The sequence below is a fragment of the Callithrix jacchus genome, chromosome 14, assembly GCF_049354715.1.
Source record: "Callithrix jacchus isolate 240 chromosome 14, calJac240_pri, whole genome shotgun sequence".
In the NCBI taxonomy this organism is placed as follows: domain Eukaryota; kingdom Metazoa; phylum Chordata; class Mammalia; order Primates; family Cebidae; genus Callithrix; species Callithrix jacchus.
Window position 1 is genome coordinate 52614161 of NC_133515.1, and position 20606 is coordinate 52634766.

At 40.4% G+C, this 20606-nt stretch overlaps 1 protein-coding gene and 1 non-coding gene across 9 annotated transcripts in view; both read left to right on the plus strand.

Annotated features, from left to right (window-relative positions):
* The window catches only part of XPO1 (exportin 1), a 61319-nt gene that overhangs the window by 27844 nt on the left and 12869 nt on the right, over positions 1-20606 (plus strand). For all 8 annotated transcript variants that reach the window (XM_035272482.3, XM_078349253.1, XM_078349254.1 and 5 more), the window contains 12 exons: positions 8073-8134; positions 8357-8401; positions 10575-10756; positions 11398-11446; positions 11522-11641; positions 13812-13940; positions 15520-15678; positions 16736-16933; positions 18819-18957; positions 19127-19308; positions 19393-19549; positions 19632-19795. In XM_035272482.3, coding sequence (XP_035128373.1) covers positions 8073-8134; positions 8357-8401; positions 10575-10756; positions 11398-11446; positions 11522-11641; positions 13812-13940; positions 15520-15678; positions 16736-16933; positions 18819-18957; positions 19127-19308; positions 19393-19549; positions 19632-19795 — 1586 coding nt within the window. The remainder of the gene's footprint in view (positions 1-8072; positions 8135-8356; positions 8402-10574; positions 10757-11397; positions 11447-11521; positions 11642-13811; positions 13941-15519; positions 15679-16735; positions 16934-18818; positions 18958-19126; positions 19309-19392; positions 19550-19631; positions 19796-20606) is intronic.
* On the plus strand, positions 13041-13145 carry LOC118147503 (U6 spliceosomal RNA). The gene has a single exon (XR_004733960.1). It is a non-coding gene; the product is annotated as a U6 spliceosomal RNA (small nuclear RNA).

Here is a 20606-nt window from a genome sequence, read left to right on the forward strand (position 1 = left end):
CTGGATTGAACTATTTTTTTCTTTGTAATTTACATTTTTAGTAGTGTGTTGAAAGCGTTAAACCGTTTTCTGTGGTGCAGGTTGAGTCTCTCTTATTGGAAATGCTTGGGATGAGAAGTGTTCCAGATTTTGGGGTTTTTCAGATTTTGGAATGTTTGCATTGTGCTCACTGGTTAAGCATCCCAAATCTGAAATGCTCTAGTGAGCATTTCCTTTGTCATGTTGGTGCTTTGGAACTTGCAGATTGTGGAGTATTTCAGATTTCAAATTTGGGGTACTTAAACGGTACATTAAAATTAGCTTCTGTGAAGGAGAGGAACTGGAAAGTGTAACATGGACTCCCACATTCTAAGAATTTGTCTAGGAATGCATCTTTCTTTTAATAAGTCAGGTCCATATTTGGTCGAAAATGTTTGCTATATAACTATCACTGACTATGTAAGATGCTGATGTACAACTATATGACTTAAAGGTTGAGTTTTGCTTCCATGGGAATATGACACCATTTGAATCAATTTGTTCTCAATATTTTAAAGAGTGTTAGTGAATTGTGTTCACATAAAAATCAAGTTCAATAATGCATGGTTTTTACGCTATCATTGAGTATCCAGTGTTTACAAGGTGTTTCTGAGGGATAAGATTATTATTGCTGTGTAAATAACATGCCAGATGGTATGTACCTTCTAAGTTAGCATAGGGTTTATTTAGATATCATCTTTTTAGCTTGCTGAAGTTGATATTCTGCTGTTGCAAGTTTATATTGACCATTTGCATTGGTGTGTTTTTATTTGAAATGGGACTGTTAGAACATTTATATTGAGAAGATAGAGCTGGAATATTAAAGATGTATACATTGCCTCTTGGATTTGGAACTTTTATGTCATAAGCTGCCTTTCAGTGAGTGGTTAGGCATTTCTACAGGTGTGTATTATATTTTGAATACATTTTATATGGCTTTAACAAAAAAAACTTTAGAAGAAGCATTTAGAGTATTTGACCTATCTTTTTTTTTTTTTTTTTTTTTTTTTAAGACACAGCCTCTTGCAGTGGTGCAATCTTGTCTCACTGCAACCTCTGCCTCCTGGGTTCAAGCGATTCTCCTGCATCAGTTTCCCTAGTAACTGGGAATACGGGGACACAACCCCACACCCAGCTAATTTTTTTTTTGTATTTTTAATAGAGATAGGGTTTCACTATGTTGGCCAGACTGGTCTTGAATTCCGCCTCAGGTAATCCATCTGCCTCGGCCTCCCAATGTGCTGATATTACAGGTGTCAGCCACCATGCCCAGTCTGACCTAGCAACTTTGAGTGTGAATTTTTATTTATTTTGAGAATAAGGTCTTGGGACACTATGTAACAATACTAAGTCAGTATCTGAATCCATTGAAGATTCTAATGGCAACCTCAGGAAGGTAATTACTGCATTTATCAAAGACACACAACTCAATGAGAACCTTTCTTTGAAATGTTTAATTACTTTTGAAACGAAGTCTTACTCTGTCACCCAGGCTGGAGTGCAGTGGCACGGTCTTGGCTCACTGCAACCTCTACCTCCCAAGTTTAAGCAATTCTCCTGCCTCAGCCTCTCGAGTACCTGGGACTGCAGGTGTGAGCCACTGTGCTCAGCTAATTTTGAATTTTTAGCTGAGACGGGTTTTGCCATGTTGGCTAGGCTTGTCTTGAACTCCTGGCCTCAAGTGATCCGCCCACCTTGGCCTCCCAAAGTGCTAGGATTGCAGGTGTGAGCTACTGCACCTAGCCTTGTTTGTTTATCTTTAATCCATCTTGAGTTACCTTGTTTTTTTAAAGAGACAGAGACCCACTCTACTGCCCATGCTGGAGTGCAGTGGCACAATCATAGCTCATTGTAACCTCGATCTCCTGGGTGATGGGTAGAATTCTTCTGGCACAGCCCAAGTAGCTAGGAGTGTAGGGAGGAATTACTGCGCCCAACTAAGTTTTTAATTTTTTATGGAAATGGGGTCTTGCTGTGTTGTCCAAGCTGGTCTCAAACTTCTTTCTTCAAACCATCCTCTCACCTCAGCCTTCCAAACCTCTAGGATTACAGGTGTGAGCCATGGTGCCTGAGCTATTTTTTATTTTTAGATCAAGGTTTCATCACCTTTTTCTCCCTCCCCCCCCCCCCCGCCCTTTTTTTTGAGATGGAGTCTCCTCCTGTTGCACAGACTGGAGTATAGTGGCTCGATCTTGGCTCACTACAACCTCTGCTTCCTGGGTTCAAGTAATTCTGCCTCAGCCTCCCCGAGTAGTTAGGACTGCAGGCGCATGCCACCACGCCCAGCTAATTTTTTTGTACTTAGAGTAGAGACAAGGTTTTACCATGTTGGCCAGGCTGGTCTTGAGCTCTTAACCTCAGGTGGTCTACCTGCCTCGGAGTGTAGGGATTGATTATAGGCATGAACGACTGTGCCAAGCCTTCTTCACCTTTTATATCAAGCTTTTTAAGAAATTAAAACGTATTATGTAAATGTCTATTTTGCAACTTAGACACACTAATTTATTTAGCACAGAAAGTCAGACCAGTAATGGATCATTCACTGTCAAATCGCAGGCTGAGCTGTTAACATTTCAATTTTCTACCCAGATATGTATTATATCATTGCTAATTTAATTTTTAATAATTTTTTAAATTCTTAGCTATTAGTAGGGATTATTGCTAATTTATTTTTAAGTGCAGTTCACAATTGGAATTTTTTGTTTTTGTTTTTGATATGGAGTCTCTTTGTCACCCAGGCTGGAGTGCAGTGGCATGATCTCAGCTTACTGCAAAGTCTACTTCCTGGGTTCAAATGACCTTGTGCCTCAGCCTCCTGAGTAGCTGGGATTATAGGCACCCACCATCATTCCCGGCTAATTTTGCTGTATTTTTGTAGTGGAGACAGTTTTACCATGTTGGCCAGGCTGGTCTGGAACTCTTGACTTCAAGTGTTCTGCCTGCCTCGGCCCCCCAAAGTGTTGGGATTACAGGCATGAGCCACCCCTGGCTGGAATGCCATTCTTAATTGAGTCGCTTTTTTTTTTTTTTAATTTTAGGCAAGACTTGAGGAAGGGATTTGGGGAATGAACAATGGTACTTGATCAAATAATCCTTGTAGTAGGCAATCAGAGCTTCTAGGGCCACTGTGTACCTGGTTTTATTGATAATAATCTTTAAGGAACAAAAGGGTCAGAACTATCAGAATTATTTAATTACATGTAGTGAGCATTAAGGACATATGGAAAGTAGTTTGAAGTAAAATGCTACTATAAGAGTGAGAATCGGTCAGGTAGGTGGCTTACACCTATAGTCCCAGCACTTTGGAATGCCAAGGTGGGCGAATCACCTGAAATCACGAATTTGAGACCAGCCTAGCCAAGAAGGTGAAACCCCATCTCTACAAAAAAATACAAAAAGAGCCAGGAATGATGGCTCACCCCTGTATTCCCAGCACTTTGGGAGGCTGAGGCAGGAAAATCGCCTAAACCTGGGAGGCACAGGTCGCAGTGAGCCAAGATTGCGCCACTCACTGCACTGCAGTCTGGGGGACAGAGTGAGGCTCTGTCTCAAAAAAAAAAACTGGCCGGGTGCGATGGCTCAAGCCTGTAATCCCAGCACTTTGGGAGGCCGAGGCGGGTGGATCACGAGGTCAAGAGATCGAGACCATCCTGGTCAACATGGTGAAACCCCATCTCTACTAAAAATACAAAAAATTAGCTGGGCATGGTGGCGCGTGCCTGTAATCCCAGCGACTCAGGAGGCTGAGGCAGGAGAATTGCCTGAACCCAGGAGGTGGAGGTTGCGGTGAGCTGAGATCCACCATTGCACTCCAGCCTGGGTAACGAGCAAAACTCCATCTCCCAAAAAAAAAAAAAAAAAAAAAGGGTAGCCAGACGTGGTAGCACAAACCTATAGTCTCAGGTACTCAGGAGGCTGAGGCAGGAGAAAAGCTTGAACCTAGGAGGCTGGCCCCATCAGTGAGCCAAGATCATGTCACTGCATTCCAGCCTTGTTGACAGAGGGAGACACTGTCTTAAAAAGGAAAAAAAAAAAGGAATGTTGCATAGGTTACCCAAATTTTTGTTTTTTTGTTTTGTTTTGTTTTTGAGACAATTTTGCTCTTGTTGCCCAGGCTGGAGTGCAATGGTGCAATCTCAGCTCACCGAAACTTCCGCCTCCCAGGTTCAAGTGATTCTCCTGCCTCGGCCTCCTGAGTAGCTGGGATTACAGGCATGTGCCACCACGCCTGGCTAATTTTGTATTTTCGGTAGAGACGGGCTTTCTCCGTGTTGATCAGGCTGGTCTCAAACTCCAACCTCAGGTGATTCGCCACCCTTGACCTCCCAAAGTACTGTGATTATAGGCGTGAGCCATCACCCCTGGCCAGATTGCCCAAATTTTTATAATTTAGTTCTCACTTAAAAAGAGAATTGATTTCCTACTTTTTGTTTTTAAAAATTGTATTAGGTTGGACATGGTGGGTCAGGCCTGTAATTCCAACATTTTGGGAGGCCAACACAGGAGGATTGCTTGAGATCTTGAGTTCAAGGCCAGCCCTAGCAATAGCGAGACCAGAAAAAATTATCCAGGCATGGTGCTGTGCAGCTGGCTGAGGCAGGAGGATCGCCTGGGTCCAGAAATTCAAGGCTGTGGTGAGATGTGGTGGGACTGCTGCATTCTAGCCTCCCAAAGTTCTGGGGTTATAGCCTGGGCAACAGAGCAAGACCCTGTCTCTGAAACAGAGTATAAACAAGATATTTTCCACTTCCCCTTTCATTTTATGTATTTGTAGTGTAAATGTTACTATGCATGTTGACACTTACCACCATTAGATTTCTATTACATGTATTATGTTGCTTTGCTGCATTAGTAATATTTTTTCATTATTAGGAAAGTCTTTGTAATTACCGTTTTAGAAATTTTTTATTTTGGGTATTGTGGGAAATGGCTAGTTTGGTCATAGTTAATAAAAATTATTAATTGCCAGTGAAGAACCATAGTTTAAAAGTGAATATAGCTGGCCACAGTGGTGCATGCCTGTAGTCCCAGCTACTCAGGAGGTTGAGGCTAGAGGATTGCTTAAGTCCAGGAGTTCTGGGCTGTAGTGTGCTATGCCAATCGGGTGTCTGCACTAAGTTTGGCATCAATATGGTGACCTACTGGGGACGGGGACCACCAGGTTGCCTAAGGAGGGGTAAACCGGCCCAGGTCGGAAACAGAGCAGGTCAAAACTCCTGTGCTGATCAGTAGTGGGATCGCGCCTGAATAGCCACTGTACTCCAGCCTGGGCAACATAGTGAAACCCCCATCTCTTTTTTTAAAAAAAGTGAATTTAATATATTAGCTCATAGTTATACAATCTCATAAGCATTTTGCTACCTTAAAGTTGGCTATGTTTACTGCTAATTCTGATAGCTAAATTTTTTATTTTCCTTCTCAACGAAAATTTCAGTCAGTTCTTTCTATATATGCTGGATGAGACTTGGAACATACAGCTCTACAGCGCTTACCTGCTTTTCCGAAATTCTGAAAGCTATGAAGATGAAAAGTCATAATGTAACTGATTTGGTGGCAAAGCCTAAATTAAACAAATGTGAGAGTATTAATTAGTTGTTAATTTTACATAGTAGGAAAGAGTAATTTGTTCAGTTAGAGTTGCTACTTCATAGTGTTTTAATATAGGTACACCACACTTTTTTATGTCTTTTTTTTTTTTTTTTTTTTTTTGACGGAGTTTTGCTCTTGTTACCCAGGCTGGAGTGCAATAGCGCAATCTCGGCTCACCGCAACCTTTGCCTCCTGGGTTCAGGCAATTCTCCTCCCTTAGCCTCCTGTGTAGCTGGGACTACAGGCACACACCACCATGGCCAGCTAATTTTTTGTATTTTTAGTAGAGAAGGGATTTCACCATGTTGACCAGGATGGTCTCGATCTCTTGACCTTGTGATCCACCTTCCTCGGCCTCCCAAAGTGCTGGGATTACAGGCGTGAGCCAGCGCGCCTGGCCCTTGTTTTTGTTTTTTCCCTTAAAGATAGAGTCTCGCTCTGTTGTCCAGGCTGGAGTGCAGTGGCACAATCTGGGCTCACCGCAAACTCCACCTCCCAGTTTCAAGCAATTCTCCTGCCTTAAATTTTCATTACTATAGTCCCGAGTAGCTGGGACTACAGGTGCCTGCCACCATGCCCGGCTAATTTTTGTGTTTTTAATAGAGATGGGGTTTCACCATGTTGTTCAGGATGGTCTTGATCTCCTGACCTCATGATTCGCCAGCCTCAGCCTCCCTAAGTTCTGGGGTTATAGGCATGAGCCACTATGCCCAGCCTGCACCAACACTTCTTTTAAAAATGTTCTGAGAATTAAAAATTTTGCAACATCGTTGAATCCTGTGATCTTGGAGAATGAAACCTATAGTAGATGCTCAGCAAATTCTGCATGAAGCAAATTAAAATCCAGGATATGAGTATCATGTCTTAATTATTTAAAGAGTAGGTTTTACACTGAAGAGATCCTTAAGTAAAGAAATGTTTCTCTAAACCTCCTCCCTTTTTTATTTAATGTGTGTGTGGAGAAGTTAATGTATTTTTCATTAGCTTAATGTTGCAATTAATGTATAGTGGAAAACAATAACATGTATATTAATTCATTTTTGAAACATGGTCTCACTATGTTGCCCAGGCTGGAGTGTAGTGGCACAATCTCAGTTCACTGAAGCCTTCATCTCTAGGCCTCAAGCAATCTGCCCACCTCATCCTCCAAAAGTGCTGGGATTACAGCAGTAAGCCACTGTGCCCAAGCCATCAGTAAATTTTTATGCGTTAAAAAAGTTTGGGCCAGGTGTGGTGGCATATGCCTGTAATCTCAGCATTTTGGGAGGCCAAGGCAGGTGCATTACTTGAGGTCAGGAGTTTCAGACCAGCCTGGCCAATATGGTGAAAACTGGTTTCTACAAAAATTAGCCAAGGCGTGGTGGTACGCGCCTGAAATCCCAGCTGCTTGGGATGCTGAGGCAGGAGAACCCGGGAGGTGGAGGTTGCAGTGAGCCGAGATTGCAACTCTGCACTACAGCCAGGGCAACAGATTAAGACTGTCTCTAAAAGAAGAAAGAAAGGGCTGGGTGCAGTGGGTAATGAATCGAGCACTTTAGGAGGCTGAGGCAGGTAGATCATTTGAGGTCAGAAGTTTGAGACCAGCCTAGACAAAATAGTTAGACCTTGTCTCTACTAAAAATACAAAAGTTAGCCAGGTGTGTTGGTCCTTGCCTGTAATCCTAGGTAGTTGGGAGGCTTAGGCAGGAGAATCACTTATCTGGGAGGAAGAGTTCGCAGTGAGCCAAGATGATACCACTGCACTCCAGTGTGGGTGACATAGCAGGACTCTGGCTCAAAAAAGAAAAGAAACAGGTGAAACCCAGATTATGATGAGAGAAACTGGAATCGCAGTTTGTTACAGGCTGGATGTGTTGGCATATTCCTGTAATTCCGGCACTTTGGGAGACCTGTGCAGGAGGATCACTTGAGCCTACTAATTTAACACCAACCCAGGCAACAATGCCAGATCCCATCTTTAAAAGTATGAATAGGACATTAAACTCAGTGGATTTTTATTTTTATTTATTTATTTTTTTTTTTTGAGACAGTCTCCTTCTATCACCCAGGCTGGAGTGCAGTGGCCCGATCTCTGCTCACTGCAACCTCTGCCTCTTGGGTTCAAGCAATTCTCCTGTCTCAGCCTCCTGATAGCTGGGATTATAGGCACCTACCACCACATCCAGTTGATTTTTGTATTTTTAATATAGACAGGTTTTCATCATCTTGGTCAGGATGGTCTCAAACTCCTGATCTGAGGGGATTCACCCCTCTCAGCCTCCTAAAGGGTTGCTGGGATTACAAGTGTGAGCCACCATGCCAGAATTTTTTTTTAATGCCAATATTGGTGATGGGGTGAGAGTATACTATCTGATTTTACTTAATCCTCCCACTCCCACATTAATTACAAATACAGTTCTCAAAATCTATTTGCATGCTGCAAAAGAGATAACAGTTTGTTTTATATGTGCAATTTTTTTTAATAGGAATAAAAAAATACGTTGTTGGCCTCATTATCAAGACATCATCTGACCCAACTTGTGTAGAGGTAAGTTTATTTTGGAGATTATTAGGAGAGCATAAAATCATTTAGATATTGAGTCATCTTTGACTACGTACAACCTGATTTGTCAAGACACATAGTCCCACATAAGCGCAATCAGTCGTTTGCAGTAGAGCTGTAATTGTTTGTTTCTTAGGAGGATTGTCTATGCTTATATTCTTATTATACTTACCTCAGGCTCTCATTTAATCTTTTATCTTTCCTTAGAAAGAAAAGGTGTATATCGGAAAATTAAATATGATTCTTGTTCAGGTAAGCTTTGCCTTCTAAGAAAAAATATGCTTATTTGAATAAAATGTTTGACCTACTTAGGAAATAAAGTATATTAATATTTTACAGAAGCAATGATAGTGTTCAACAATAATAGGTATCCTACTGTCTAGTAAATTAATTTACTAGTGAAATACTAGTAAATTTACTAGTAATTTACTGGTAAATTAAATTACTAGTGAATGTTAATTTGCTGTGGTAGGAAACATCAAATATTGTTAAACATATCATCTATATGGCTGCAATATGCTTTGGAGTGTATGTTGGATTTTTTTTTTTTTTTTTTTTTTTTTTTTGACAGAGTCTCACTCTGTTGCCCAGGCTGGAGTGCGGTGGCACCATTTCAGCTCACTGCAATCTCCGCCTCCTGGGTTCATGCAATTCTCCTGCCTCTGCCTCCTGAGTAGCTGGAATTACAGGTGTCTGCTACCACATCTGGCTAATTTTTTGTAGTTTTAGTAGATACAGGGTTTTTACCATGTTGGCCAGGCTGGTCTCAAACTGTTGACCTCAGGTAACCACCCAGCTTGGCCTCCCAAAGTTCTGGGATTACTGGCATGAGCCACTGCTCCCAGCCAGATTGTTTTTTAATTTTCTAATATGCCTATGCATGTTCCCTTTGCATGTTATCTCTCTCAATCCTTTGATTTTTTTTTCGACCTTCTAATTGATTTCCATGCTTAGTCGTTACACTATGTTGACCAAATTGATAATTTTTATATGTATCTGTTTCCTGTACTGTCATAAATTTTTTTCCAGAGAACCCTTGTATATGAGGGGGAAAAAACACATTTTCTGTTGAAATAAGGTTTAGAAACATCCAAGTCTCCAAAAACTTTGGTGTATTCAGTGATAAACTCCAGCTTTTATTATACTTTAGACTTTTCTTTTTTTGGGAGACGGAGTTTCGCTCTTGTTACCCAGGCTGGAGTACAATGGCGCGATCTCGGCTCACCGCAACCTTTGTCTCCTGGATTCAGGCAATTCTCCTGCCTCAGCCTCCTGAGTAGCTGGGATTACAGGCACACGCCACCATGCCCAGCTAATTTTTTGTATTTTTAGTAGAGACGGGGTTTCACCATGTTGACCAGGATGGTCTCGATCTCTTGACTTCATGATCCACCTGCCTCGGCCTCCCAAAGTGCTGGGATTACAGGCGTGAGCCACTGTGCCCAGCCACCCAGTCAATTTTTATCATCTATAGTTAGTTAAATTCTGGAGTCTCCTAGGATGGTTTCTTTTTTTGAAACAGAGTCTCGCTCTGTCTCCCAAGGTGGAATGCAGTGGCGAGGTCTCGTCTCACTGCAACCTCTGCCTTCCAGGTTCAAGCAATTCTCCTGCCTCAGCTTCCAGAGTAGCTGGGGCTACAGGCCTGCGCCACAATGCCCAGCTAAGTTTTGTATTTGTTGTAGAGACAGGGTTTCACCACGTTGGCCAAGCTGTTCTTGAACTCCTGGCGACAAGTGATCCGCCTGCTGTGGCCTCCCAGGAAGTGCTGGGGTTACACGTGTGAGCGACCCCATCCGGCCTCCTAGGATAATTTCTACATATCTATCAGGCAGATACTAATACACAGACCCATTAGACCAATCAGACCTTTCATTAGGATAATTGAGAACGGTTTTGGGGCGATTACGATAAAATACTTTATTGGTGTTTTATTTTCTACCCAGTATGGTGAAGAGGGTGACACATTTGTTTTAATAAAGGAGGAGATAGGCCGGGCGCGGTGGCTCAAGCCTGTAATCCCAGCACTTTGGGAGGCCAAGTCGGGTGGATCACAAGTTCAACAGATCGAGACCATCCTGGTCAACATGGTGAGACACCCGTCTCTACTAAAAATACAAAAAAATTAGCTGGGCATGGTGGCGTGTGCCTGTAATCCCAGCTACTCAGGAGGCTGAGGCAGGAGAATTGCCTGAACCCAGGAGGCGGAGGTTGCAGTGAGCCGAGATCGCGCCATTGCACTCCAGCCTGGGTAACGAGCAAAATTCCGTCTCAAAAAAAATAATAATAATAAAATAAAATAAAGGAGGAGAAAATGAAAAGTGGTTGGTCCTTACTGCTGCTTTTATCCATTAAACAATTTCTTTGAAGGTTGTTTTATTTGCATTTGATAAAGGAAGTGCGATTAACATTTCATGTCTTATTTTAGATACTGAAACAAGAGTGGCCAAAACATTGGCCAACTTTTATTAGCGATATCGTTGGAGCAAGTAGGACCAGCGAAAGTCTCTGTCAAAATAATATGGTGATTCTTAAACTCTTGAGCGAAGAAGTATTTGATTTTTCTAGTGGACAGATAACCCAAGTCAAATCTAAGCATTTAAAAGACAGGCAAGTAATAATTATGTTTTAGAATTTTAAAGTAATTTCTCAAACAATTTCAAGCAATTTGAATGTATATTGTAGGTATTTTAAGGAACCATGATCAGTAATACGTTCAATTGTTTATACTGGTTTTCAACTACAAATTAAGAAATAGTCCTAGATTGGGTCTATAACTACCTCTGGAGGTTGAAAAGTGGATTGTTCTGAGATACACTTCAGGATTTGATTTGTATGATAACTAATTAATAGGTTCTAAGCAAATGATTCGTGTCCAAACATTCAAGTTAGTTATTTTATGAGACAAGTCTCACTCTGTTACCTGGGCTGGAGTTCAGTGGCTCAATGTTTAAATAGAAGATAATTTTGCTGAGAGAGAGCAGATAAATATAGTCACATCTTTAATTACCAGATGGTTGAAATTTTCATCTTTTTTTTTTTTTTCCTTTGAGAGATGGGGTCTTGCTAGGTTGCCCAGGCTGGTCTTGATCTCCTGGGCTCAAGCAATTCTCCTGCCATGGTCTTCTAAAATTCTGGGATTACAGGCATGAGCTACTGTACTGGGTCTTAATCATTTTTATTAGTATTGTACATAACTGTTAATTTATTTCTGTGTCTTCTAAAACTGATATGTATATATATTTTTTTAGCATGTGCAATGAATTCTCACAGATATTTCAACTGTGTCAGTTTGTAATGGTAAGTGTTTTTAATTTCATTTTTAAAAATAACAATAATATGTTAGCAATTATTTACAAGTATGTTTTATTGTAGGAAAATTCTCAAAATGCTCCACTTGTACATGCAACCTTGGAAACGTTGCTCAGATTCCTGAACTGGATTCCACTGGGATATATTTTTGAGACCAAATTAATCAGCACATTAATTTATAAGGTACAGTGAATACAGTTAATTTGTCACTGGATAGCCACATATATTCTTTTCACATATAAAGCTCTCATATCTGCATTCAAAACCATTATTCAACCTTGGTTCTAACATGAGGAAACTGCTCAGAAGAAATGTTTCATATTTACACCTAGTAAATTCTTTGAAGTGAGTCTCAAATCTGATTCTGCCACTTGTACCATGTAATTTTATGAATTCATTTATAACAAATAATGGATTTGATTATATTGCCATATTTTTTTTTTTTTTGAGACGGAATCTCATTGTATCACCTAGGCTGGAGTACAGTGGCGCAATCTTGGCTCACTGAAACCTCTACTCACTAGTTTCCAGCAATTCTCCTGCCTCAGCCTCCCAAGTAGCTGGGATTAGAGGTGACCGCCTGTAATTCTTTGTATTTTTAGTAGAGATGGGGTTTCATCATGTAGGCAAGGCTGGTCTCAAACTCCAGACCACAGGTGATCTGCCTGCCTCAACCTCCCAAAGTGCTGGCATTACAGGCGTGAACCACTGCGTCCAGCCCTGTGTTGCCATCTATTAGTTGAATGTATAAGTTACAGTGAGGTAAGTCAAGTACTATTTGTGAAAAATGAAAAGTTAATCTTTTAACTGAGATTTAAAAATTGATACCATCTTATGTGTTCTTTAAGTTATACAATGGTTTAGCCTGCGAAACATGATGAAACCCCATATCTACAAAAAATATAAAACTTGCCGGACACAGTGGCTCATGCCTATAATTTGAGCACTTTGGGAGGCCTAGGCAGGTAGATCACAAAGTCGGAGATCGAAATCATCCTAGCTAACATGGTGAAACCTCGTTTCTACTAAAATATAAAAAATTAGCCCAGTGTGGTGGCATGCACCTATAGTCCCAGCTACTTGAGAGACTGAAGCAGAAGAATTGTTCAAACCTGGGAGGTCGAGGTTGCAGTGAGCCAGACTCACATCACTGTACTCTAGCCTGGGCAACAGAGCAAGACTCCATCTCACCAAAAAAAGGAAAAAAAAAAAACCACTTAGGTGTGGTGGTGCATGCCTGTAAGTCCCAGCTTCTTGGGAGGCTGTGGCAGGAAAATCTCAAACCCAGGAGGCAGACTGCAGTGAGACAAGATTTTGTCACTGCGCTCCAGCCTGGGTAACAGCAACACCCTGTCTCAGAAAAAAAAAATTCTACAGTGGTTCATCCGGAGATAATCACTGTTAGCAATTAGTTGTATTACATGTTCAGATGTTTTCTAAGACTGATGTAATGAATAAATTAATTGGTACATTGTAACTTAACCCCTTCAACTTTGTAGTTTAGAGTTTGGTAACATGATTTATGGTATTTGAATGATCAGTTTATTGCTCAATTAAGTTATGTAAAAATATTGGTATTGTTGTGCTCGCTTCGGCAGCACACAAACTAAAATTGGAACGATACAGAGAAGATTAGCATGGCCCCTGGGCAAGGATGGCACACATTCGTGAAGTGTTCCATATTTTTTTTATTTAAAAAAATAAATAAAAATACTGGTATTGTCACCAGTCTTACAGAGTACGTTCTTAGACATAAAAGATTATGCAGTTGTCCAAATAGTCACTTTCTTTAAATATTTTAATGTTTCAAGGTGAGATTTAGGTAAGAAAAAAATATTTTAATGTATAATTACCAGGTTATTAGCTATGTTTATTTTTAAGGTTTTAATGCCCACTAAATTCCCAAACCCGGATAATTGTTTATCTTCTCAACAATAGAATATAAAAGCCAGTTTTCCCACTTTCTTATTACTCTTAGATATAATAACCATTTTCCAAAATCCTAAGCAATCACAAGTTTTAGGTTCTGTGTAATTACACAGAAAGTATGACATTCCCAAAAGTCATGTCACAGATTCTAGGAAAGTTGTTAAGGAGTCTTGTTATTTTAGATGTCTAAGAACACATCAAAAGAAAGCAGAATTTGCTCTTAAAGCATTTAATGTGTATTGGGTAGGTAATCAAATTTCCTCTCAGTATATCTGTCAGATACAATATGTGCATTTACTTGGCCTGTTTCTGACATCTACTTCTGTGTTTAATTGTTAAGTAGTTTTTCCTTTTAATTGTGAATTTTAAGTACAGTGTTTGTCAGGCCAATTAATTTTATGGTTCCCTCCCCTCTTTTGAATAGTTCTTGAATGTTCCAATGTTTCGAAATGTCTCTCTAAAGTGCCTCACTGAGATTGCTGGTGTGAGTGTAAGCCAATATGAAGAACAATTTGTAACGCTATTTACTCTGACAATGATGCAACTAAAGCAGGTAATGTAATATTGTCTTGAAAATTGAACAATTTTAGTGCCTTAGAAAATACTGAATTTCAAATGAGCTATTTTAGAACAGCGTGTCATAGCCATAGTTATTTTATATTTATTACATAAAATTTATAGTGAGCTACAAATTTTTATATCTCCAAAAATTTCTTAAAATTCAAGATTGGGGTATGTTGTGGTAATTTTATTTCTGCACAGTTTAGGAGTTTGGTCCTTTGGGAGAGATCTGATCAGACAGTGGGAACTGATCAGAACTGGCATCTGTTCCTAACATTGTGTCTGGAAGAATTCTTTCCAGCCATAGTTTGATTGCTTATTTATCTATTAAATGATCTAGAAGGTTATTCGTAATACCGTGTTCATGGCCAGCATTGACACCTATAATCCCAGAACTTTGGGAGCCCAGGATAGGAGGACCAGTTGATACCAGGAGTTCAAGACCAGCCTGGACACCATAACCAGATCGTCTCTATAAAAGATTTAAAGTAGCCAGCTGTGGTGTTGCACATCTGTAGTTCCAGCTACTCTGGAGGCTGAGGCAATAGGATCTCTTGAGCCCATGAGTTCAAAGTTCAAATGAGCTATGGTCACACTACTGCACTTTAGCCTGGATGACAGGGCAAGTTCCCGTCTCTTGAAAAAAAAAAAAAAGGAAAGCCTGGGCACAGTGGCTTACGCCTGTAATCCCAGCACTTTGGGAGGCCAAGGCAGGCGGATCACAAGGTCAGCAGTTCGAGACCAGCCTAACCAATATGGTGAAACCCTGTCTCTACTAAAAATACAAAAATTGTCTGGGTGTGGTGGCACACACTGTAGTCCCTGCTACTCAGGAGGCTGAGGTGGGAGAATCGCTTGAACCTGGGAGGTGGAGGTTGCGGTGAGCTGAGATCATGCCACTGCACTCCAGCCTGGCAGCAAGATCAAAACTCTGTCTCAAAAAAAAAAAGGAGAAGTAGATTATTGTGTATGTTTGTGATCTGAATGAATGAATTGACTGTTTTTACGTTTTCATTGTCACCGAGAAAGGGATCAGTCCAATACTAGAAAAAACTTAAAGGCTTTGAATGATCGCAGCCCTACTCATTCCAATGTATTTATTTGAGAAGAGTCAAAATCTAGGTTTTAGGAATGGAAGAATAGGTATACCGGCTCTAGGAGTTGTGTTTGTGGTTTAATATTAGCAAAAGACTGTTGGGATCTTAGGGCTTAAAAATAATAGTGTTGGCTGGGTGCAGTAGATCACACCTGAAATCCCAGCACATTGGGAGGCTAAGGTGAGAGGGTTACTTGAGTCGGGAGTTCGAGACCAGTCTGAACAACATAACAAGATACTGTCTCTACAAATATTTTAAAAATTAGCTGGGTATGGTGGCACATGCCTGTGGTCCCAGCTATTTGGGAGGGGCTGAGTTGAGAGGACTGATTGAGAGGCTGCAGTGAGCTGTGATCATACCACTGCACTCCAGGTTGGATGACAGAGTGAGACCCTGTCTCAAAAATAATAATAAAATAAAAGTCTTTTGTCGTTCTATAAAATGCAAACTAATTGTCCCTTTTAAAATTTGCAGATGCTTCCTTTAAATACCAATATTCGACTTGCATACTCAAATGGAAAAGATGATGAACAGAACTTTATTCAAAATCTCAGTTTGTTTCTTTGCACCTTTCTTAAAGAACATGATCAACTTATAGAAAAAAGATTAAATCTCAGGGAAACTCTAATGGAGGTAAGCTTTGTGGAGCCTTTGCTCCTAAAATTCTGCTCTACCTACTGATACTCTCAAAAGTGTGTCTTTTGGATGTGCGTGGTAGCTCACGCCTGTAATCTCAGCATTTTTGGCGGCCCAGGTGGGTGGATCACAAGGTCAGCAGTTAAAGACCAGACTGGCCAACATGGTGAAACTTACTATCTACTAAAAAATAGAAAAATTAGCTGGGCATGGTCGCTTGTGCCTGTAATCCCAGCTACTTGGGAGGCTGAGGTAGGAGAATTGATTGACCCCAGAAGGCGGAGTTGCATTGAGCCAAGATCCTGCTACTACACTTCGGCCTGGGTGACAGAGCAAGACTCTGAAGAGGAAAAATATATATATATATATATATATATATATATATATATATATATGCATACACATGCATTATATGTATACAAATATACACGCACAAAATTGTGGCATTTCAGTATATATACAACGTGCAACTATTAATACCTAGATCCAAAACATTGTCATTATCCAAAGGTGACCCTTTACTCATAAAACAGTCACTTCCTTCTTTGTTCTCTTTCCCAATCATTAGTTTGGGTTCTGTCTCTGTAGATGTATCTATTCTGATTATACCATATGAAAGGAATCATACATGTAACATTTTGTGTCTGGTTTCTTTGATTTGGCATCATGTTTTCAGTGTTCTTCCATGCTGTAACCTATATCAATACCTTACTTTACATCGTGGCTGAAGAACATTTTCATTGTCTGAATATTCTGTTTGTTCTCTCATCTATGATGGTACATTTGGGTTGTTGATAATTCTTGCCCGTTGGCGCCCGAGGCCTTTAAAATGTCCCTTCAGAGAGACATGATAAAAACTTTGAAGTATTTTAGGGCATGTCAGAAGAAGCAGAGTTACTCCTCCAGAGTTTACAGTCTATTTGATTAGTATTGAAATCTGAGGTGTGATGAGTAAAACATGAATTTTTATTTTCCCTTAAATGTTATAAGTGAAAAGCAGTTTTAAGTTGGTAATGTTTAAGAATTATTTTAATAGTTTTGGTGTTCTTTGTAGGCCCTTCATTATATGTTGTTGGTATCTGAAGTAGAAGAAACTGAAATCTTTAAAATTTGTCTTGAATACTGGAATCATTTGGCTGCTGAACTCTATAGAGAGAGTCCATTCTCTACATCTGCCTCTCCGTTGCTATCTGGAAGTCAACATTTTGATGTTCCTCCCAGGAGACAGCTGTATTTGCCCATGTTATTCAAGGTAACAGAGTGGTTGATTGAGTGCTGTTGTTGCTTACCGTGGTTTTGAGGTCTGAATGCAAATACTTCTAATCTGTCTAAATAAGTGAGCTACAAAGAGAGAACCCAACAACTTCTCCATGAGTGTGGGAAAAAAACTAGAACATGAAACGAGTTCAGTCTAGAACCTCGTTGGTTCTCAAGAGTGTGGTCTTTCTGTCAGCATCAGTATCACCTGTGATTTTTATTAGCCAGATTTGATGGTCACCTGCCAATCCACTGAACCAGAGTCTGGGAATGAGACATAGCTCCTGTAATGAAAGTTGTTTTTTTATTTTTTATTTTTATTTTTATTTATATATTTTTTTGAGACGGAGTTTCGCTCTTGTTACCCAGGCTGAGTGCAATGGCGCTATCTCGGCTCACCGCAACCTCCACCTCCTGGGTTCAGGCAGTTCTCCTGCCTCAGCCTCCTGAGTAGCTGGGATTACAGGCACACGCCACCGTGCCCAGCTAATTTTCCGTATCTTTAGTAGAGACGGGGTTTCACCCTGCTGACCAGGATGGTCTCAATCTCTAGACCTCGTGATCCACCTGCCTCTCGGCCTCACAAAGTGCTGGGAGTTGTTTTTTTAAAAAACAAATTCACATTAAAATACACTTAAACAACTGTAAAGCCATTTTTTAAATTAAACTGAAAAAAAATTTTTTTTTGACAAAGGATCATGCTCTGTCGCTCAGGTTGTAGTGCAGTGGCACAGTCATAGCTCACTACGATCTTACACTCCTAGGCTGAAGCAGTTCTTTTGTGTCAGCCTTCCAAGTAACTACAGTTGCAGGCACACACCACCATGCCCAGCTAATTTTAAATTTTTTGGTTTTTCTTTTTTTTTTTAAGACAGGGTTTCACCATGTTGGTCAGGTGGTCTTGAACTCCCGACCTCAGGTGATCCGCCTGCTTTGGCCTCCAGAGTGCTTGGATTACAGGCATGAGCCACCATGCCCGGCCTGGTTTTTCTTTATATACTTTTTCCTGTTGTGCTTTAAGCTCCAGTATTTTTATTGTTTTAGAGGTTGGGTGTCACTGTTGCTCAGGCTGGTCTCAAATTCCTGGCCACAAGCATTTCTTTTTTTTTTTTTTTTTTTTTTTGAGACGGAGTTTCGCTCTTGTTACCCAGGCTGGAGTGCAATGGCGCAATCTCGGCTCACCGCAACCTCCGCCCCCTGGGTTCAGGCAATTCTCCTGCCTCAGCCTCCTGAGTAGCTGGGATTACAGGCACGCGCCACCGTGCCCAGCTAACTTTTTGTAATTTTTAGTAGAGACGGGGTTTCACCATGTTGACCTGGATGGTCTCGATCTGTTGACCTCGTGATCCACCCGCCTCGGCCTCCCAAAGTGCTGGGATTACAGGCTTGAGCCACTGCGCCCGGCCGGCCACAAGCATTTCTATATGCCTCAGCCTCCAGACTTGTTGAAATCATAGGCATGAATCCCTACACATGGCTGTTCTATGGTTTTTTCGGGTTTTTTTGTTAGGTTTTTTGAGACGGAGTTTTGCTGTTGTTACACAGACTGGAGTGCAATGGCACGATCTCGGCTCATCGCAACCTCCACCTTCTGGGTTCAAGCCATTCTCCTGCCTCAGCCTCCCGAGTAGCTGGCTATAGGCGCGCACCACCATGCCCAGTTAATTTTTGTGTTTTTAGTAGAGACGGGGTTTCATCTTGTTGACCAGGATGGTCTTGATCTCTTGACCTCGTGATCCACCCGCCTCGGCCTCCCAAAGTGCTGGGATTATAGGCATGAGCCACCGCGCCTGGCCTGTTTTTTTTGTTTTTAACTAAACTTCTACACTAAATGATTTCAATGATCTAACAATTTTTTCTTGATTTATTGTTGAGTATAGGTCCGTTTATTAATGGTTAGTCGAATGGCTAAACCAGAGGAAGTATTGGTTGTAGAGAATGATCAAGGAGAAGTTGTAAGAGAATTCATGAAGGATACAGATTCCATAAATTTGTATAAGAATATGAGAGAAACATTAGGTAAGTTAATTACTGTTAATCTTTACCTTTATAAATCTATTCTGGGGTGGAACTACATTTTAGGAAATGTGGTACAAGTAGTTTCTAAATCTTTTCTAAACATAACTGTTATTCATCAATAAGACTTTTTGCTCATGCTTTGCATTTGAAACAATTTTTTTCTTTGTAGTTTATCTTACTCATCTAGATTATGTAGATACAGAAAGAATAATGACAGAGAAGCTTCACAATCAAGTGAATGGTACAGAGTGGTCGTGGAAAAATTTGAATACATTGTGTTGGGCAATAGGCTCCATTAGTGGAGCAATGCATGAAGAGGATGAAAAACGATTTCTTGTTACAGTTATAAAGGTATGCAAGGGATAGATATGAATTAGAATTGCTAAATAAGTATATATTGTTACAGTAAATGATATAAATTTGTCTTATTTACAGGATCTATTAGGATTATGTGAACAGAAAAGAGGCAAAGATAATAAAGCTATTATTGCATCAAATATCATGTACATAGTAGGTCAATATCCACGATTTTTGAGAGCTCACTGGAAATTTTTGAAGACTGTAGTTAACAAGCTGTTTGAATTCATGCATGGTAAATCTCTTTCTTTACTATATTATTTTATTTTGTTTTTATTTTTATTGAACCAACTAAATGAATGTTTTTGTCTTGTTAGAGACCCATGATGGAGTCCAGGACATGGCTTGTGATACTTTCATTAAAATAGCCCAAAAGTGCCGCAGGCATTTTGTTCAGGTTCAGGTTGGAGAAGTGATGCCATTTATTGATGAGATTTTGAACAACATTAACACTATTATTTGTGATCTTCAGCCTCAACAGGTATGTTAAGTACTGAGCGTGTATTATTTTTAGAAAGTAACACCCATATCAATCTGTATTTATCAATGGAAATAGGAAAGTAACTATTACATCCAGTAGAAGTATTTCTGATTAACTTTTCTTTTTCTTTTTGTTCCTTGAGACAGAGTCTTACTCTGTTACCCAGGCTTGAGTGCAGTGGCACGATTACAGCTCACTGCAGCCTTGAACTCCTAGGCTCAGATGATCCCCCCCCCTCAGCCTCATGGGTAGCTGAGACATGTGCTGCCATTACACTCAGCTAACCATTTTTTAATTATCTTGGTAGAGATGGAGTTTTGCCAAGTTGCTCAGGCTAGTCTTGAACTCTAGCTTCAAGTGATAAACGTTTGCCTCAGCCTCCCAAAATGATTACATGTGTGAGCCACCACACCCAGCCTGGTTAAATTTTCATAGTGAGACAGATTGTTTTTTGACCAGATGTTTGTTAGGCTGTTGCCCTATGTAAAATTATTCCTAACAAACAAAATTCAGATTTTTTACATTTTGGGCTGTGTGTGTGTGTGTGTGTGTGTGTGTGTGTGAGAGAGAGAGAGAGAGAGAGAGAGTTTCGCTCTGTTGCCTAGGCTGGAGTGCAGTGGTGCAATCTCAGCTCACTGCAACCTCCACCTCCCAGGTTCAAGCAATTCTTCTCCTCAGCCTCCTGAGTAGCTGGGACTACAGGTGAGCACCACCAAGCCTGGCTAATTTTTGTATTTTTATTTTATTTTATTTTATTTATTTATTTTTGAGATGGAGTTTCGCTGTTGTTACACAGACTGGAGTGCAATTG